At 43.2% G+C, this 3968-nt stretch overlaps 1 protein-coding gene across 1 annotated transcript in view; it reads left to right on the forward strand.

Annotated features, from left to right (window-relative positions):
- The window catches only part of LOC104827259 (apyrase 2), a 4324-nt gene extending 698 nt beyond the window's left edge, over positions 1-3626 (forward strand). Inside the window, exons 2-10 of the mRNA XM_010560404.1 lie at positions 9-469; positions 1089-1217; positions 1342-1398; positions 1488-1580; positions 2065-2270; positions 2460-2551; positions 2803-3020; positions 3104-3293; positions 3387-3626. Of these exons, the coding sequence (XP_010558706.1) occupies positions 158-469; positions 1089-1217; positions 1342-1398; positions 1488-1580; positions 2065-2270; positions 2460-2551; positions 2803-3020; positions 3104-3293; positions 3387-3499 (1410 nt within the window). The 5' untranslated portion in view covers positions 9-157 and the 3' untranslated portion in view covers positions 3500-3626. The remainder of the gene's footprint in view (positions 1-8; positions 470-1088; positions 1218-1341; positions 1399-1487; positions 1581-2064; positions 2271-2459; positions 2552-2802; positions 3021-3103; positions 3294-3386) is intronic.
- Positions 3627-3968: the final 342 nt, after the last annotated feature.

Below are 3968 nucleotides of genomic sequence, written 5' to 3' on the forward strand. Positions count from 1 at the left end.
GCCGCCGTCTTCCTCCGCTACCGGAAACGGCCAGATCCGGTACCGTTCTCCCTCCTCCGCCGAGCTCCTGGAGTCCGGTCTGGCTACCGGTTCCTCCGGTAACATTTCCCCTACCTCCGAGCCTCACCAGGGCCTCCTCTCCATCGACGGTGGTAAGATGACGGCCAAGCGACGACACGAATCCCTCGCCGACAAGATCCAGCGTCATCGTGGCCTTCTTCTGCTGGTCTCGGTTCCTCTTGTTCTGATCTCTCTCGTGCTTCTGTTGATGCCTGGGAGATCGGCCTCCGACACGGTCATTAAGGAGTACGAGGTTAATAACCGCAAGCTCGAGCCGAGTTCGAGGGGTCCCAGGAATTACGCTGTGATCTTCGATGCGGGGAGTTCCGGAAGCCGCGTGCACGTGTTCTGCTTCGATCAGAATTTGGATCTTGTTCCTATGGGCATTGAACTCGAGCTCTTCCTTCAGGTAAGGCATTTCTTCTACACCCCGTTTTAGTGACTCTCGTCATTCTATGAAATCGGAATTTATGCTCAACTGCCCTTGCATCCAGAATGGCGAGCTGGGTTTTGGCACTAGAAGTTTTACTTGCTCTCTCTCGCCCTTTGATAGAACTTGTCTTGTATAGATTTTAAGTTGAACCTGATTTTGTTTGCCGAAATGCCCCGGGCAATGTTTTGGCTCCATAGTTGCTTCAAAACTCGGTTTTTATTGAAATTGCTGACGGGATGATCCTGGAAGAAATGGTTATTGTATGGTTATCCTTTAGGAAAAAAAAATGGGAGGAGAATAAGCTCTGTTTCTGCAATTTTTCATCTTTGATCTTGCTCTACCGTTTGAACTGGCAACAATCTGCAATGGTGGCGATTTGAAAATGCATATCTTAGCTTTCAAGATCCATAATTTGCTTAAACTCCGTGCTTCTGGAAAAGCGGAGGAGAGCTTGAACTGATGAGACTTGTACATTTTAGTTTCCTGGTCTGTTATATTTCAGAAGCTTAGATCTCTTCTTTGTTGCACTTTCACTGATCCTTGTTTCTTGCTGGCGTTTTAGTTCTGAAGTGTATTTTATCTGATCTTGTCTCAGCTAAAACCGGGCTTGAGTGCATATCCCAGTGATCCCCAGCAAGCAGCAAATTCTTTGGTGTCTCTTCTTGACAAAGCAGAAGCTACTGTTCCCCGTGAGTTGCGTCGGAAGACTCCTGTTAGAGTTGGGGTAAAGGAGCATGAATTTCCACTTCTTCTCATTCCTTAACATGATGAAGATTGGAGCTATATCCTATGTTTGCCTTATTGTACATGAATCATTTACAACATTTTTGTTATTATCCCCTATCTAGGCAACTGCAGGGTTGAGGACTTTGGGTCATGAAGCATCTGAGAATATCCTGCAAGCGGTAACTTTGTTCCCTTATATATATTTTCCTTGCAGAGGCACCTGTTTGTTTGCCTAACACTTAAACACCATATTAATTTTGTTTATAAGGTTAGGGATCTCCTGAAAGAGAGGAGCACCCTAAAAAGTGAGGCTAATTCTGTCACTGTTCTGGATGGTACTCAAGAAGGCTCTTATCAGTGGGTATGCTCACTATTCTTTTTTGCAATGAGGGTCTTTAGCCTGTTGTTAGCGTTTGCAATTATGTGATGTTTTCCTGCTCTGGCAGTATGGCTGAGTTGTTTATGCATGTGTGCATATGTATGTGTCTTGCAATTTGATCTTGTTGTTTTAAAGGCTTTTGTTTTTGTATTCATCCTTAGTGAGACTGACCTTTGACCCTGTGGTAGATTTTCCTTCTGTTGACTTTCATCAAGAACTCAATTTCACTGTGACATTGTGGTCGTTTCAAGGCCTGGCTCTCGAATGATCTAAGTCTCAAGTTTAGTGCCTCTTAAGATCTGGTTTGGACACAACAGAAACTCTAGTCAAGTATTCGCTTGAAGTCCTTGCTGTCAAAATGATCTTATTCTCAAGTTTTGGGCCTCTTAAGATCTGGTTTGCACTTAATAGAAACGCTAGCCAAGGAACAAGCCAAATATGTTCCTAATGTCTGTTATTTTTGCAGGTGACGATCAACTATTTGTTGAGGAATTTGGGGAAGAAGTACTCAAATACCGTCGGAGTGGTTGATCTTGGTGGGGGGTCTGTCCAAATGGCCTATGCTATATCGAAGGAAGATGCTGCAACTGCACCAAAGCCTCTAGATGGAGAGGACGAATACGTCAGGGAAATGTATCTGAAGGGACAAACGTATTATCTCTATGTTCACAGGTTGGTCACGAGCCACTGATATTTTATTTCATATTTATTCAAATTGCACATCAATTAGAGAGTGAGTATCTCATTTTTATTGTATACATCTCTGTACATATTAGATCTTTTGGTTTTTCTCTCACATGATACACACAAAACTAGTTTTACCCTCTGGTTTTTTTATATGAATCGGCATCTTGACTACAGCTACCTGCATTACGGGCTACTGGCGGCCCGAGCAGAGATCTTGAAAGTTTCTGAAGATTCTAACAACCCATGCATCTTGGCAGGCTATGATGGTATGTGAGACTATTGTTCTATCCTTGTTTCCGGAGGTCTTTGCATCTTGTCCTCGTTCTTCAGTTTCCTTGTCATGTTGTTAGCTCATTAAATCCAACATTCTTTATCTAACCAGGCCGTGATCCATTGCAAGTTAAATTAGAAACTGACAACACTTGACCTTGTCAAATACTTTCCGTGATTTGTCGGATGGAAAGTAGTCCCCTCTACAAGGTTTTCATCTTATTTAACAGAAGGGATTTGTTGTCAGGTACTTACAAATACGGAGGAGAAAATTACAAGGCCACAGCTTCTCCATCTGGCGCAAGTCTTGATGAATGCCGGAGGGTAACCCTTAATGCACTGAAAGTGAACGATTCATTGTGCACACACATGAGATGCACATTCGGCGGCGTATGGAACGGCGGTGGAGGTGATGGCCAAAGGAATCTATTCGTCGCTTCATTTTTCTTCGACCGTGCTGCCGAGGTAATCATACTCTGTTATCACAACTCAATCCACGTCTTAGCCTTTCAGAAACTCAGAAGGTCGAAAACTTTTGACAAATGCAGGCCGGATTCGTCGACAAGAACCAGCCGGTGGCTAAAGTACGTCCACTGGATTTCGAGAAAGCGGCCAGACGTGCTTGTAACACGAAGATGGAAGACGGAAAATCCAAGTTCCCGCATGTCGAGGAAGATAACCTCCCCTACTTGTGCATGGATCTTGTTTACCAATACACTCTTCTCGTGGACGGATTGGGTAAACCTCCCACCCTTTTCTAGTCATCGGATATCCGACGGTTTTGTTACGAAGAAATCTTATTTTGATTCCGGGTTCTGGTTGAGAAAACAGGCATGGAGTCATCACAGACAATAACGTTGGTGAAGAAAGTGAAATATGGAGATTTCGCCGTGGAGGCTGCTTGGCCGCTCGGAAGTGCCATCGAGGCCGTTTCTTCACCCTGAATGGAAGAAAGGTTCTCCCCACCCAATTTTGGAAACTCCACCCACTATTTTTTTCTCTCTCGTCACTTCGGCTCAAATTATTACAATCATCCGTAACGCAGGTAATATTATTATGATTTTTTTTCCCGTATAATAATATCATTAGATAAGAGTTGCTTATATTGTCTCTCTTTCATGGTTGTGATTCCCGTTTTGTTTATTTTTTCCCCTTCATACGAGCTCGGAACGTGAAAAGATCGAATAAATCCATGTCATGGATGATGGTTTTATGTTGATAAACCATTGTCATGCATGCATCCATATTCTGTCACTACCAAAGTCTATTTCCAATGTGCCATTTGTCAGAATCTTGTAATACTTGGAATGATACGCCAAGAGGTTTTTTTGTTATTATGTAAACAAAATCAATGGGAAGTTTAATTACGAGGTGGAGTTTGACCGGTCAAAGAAAGGAGAGTCATCTGATTTG

Source organism: Tarenaya hassleriana, unplaced genomic scaffold, assembly GCF_000463585.1.
Source record: "Tarenaya hassleriana unplaced genomic scaffold, ASM46358v1 Cleome5, whole genome shotgun sequence".
In the NCBI taxonomy this organism is placed as follows: Eukaryota; Viridiplantae; Streptophyta; class Magnoliopsida; order Brassicales; family Cleomaceae; genus Tarenaya; species Tarenaya hassleriana.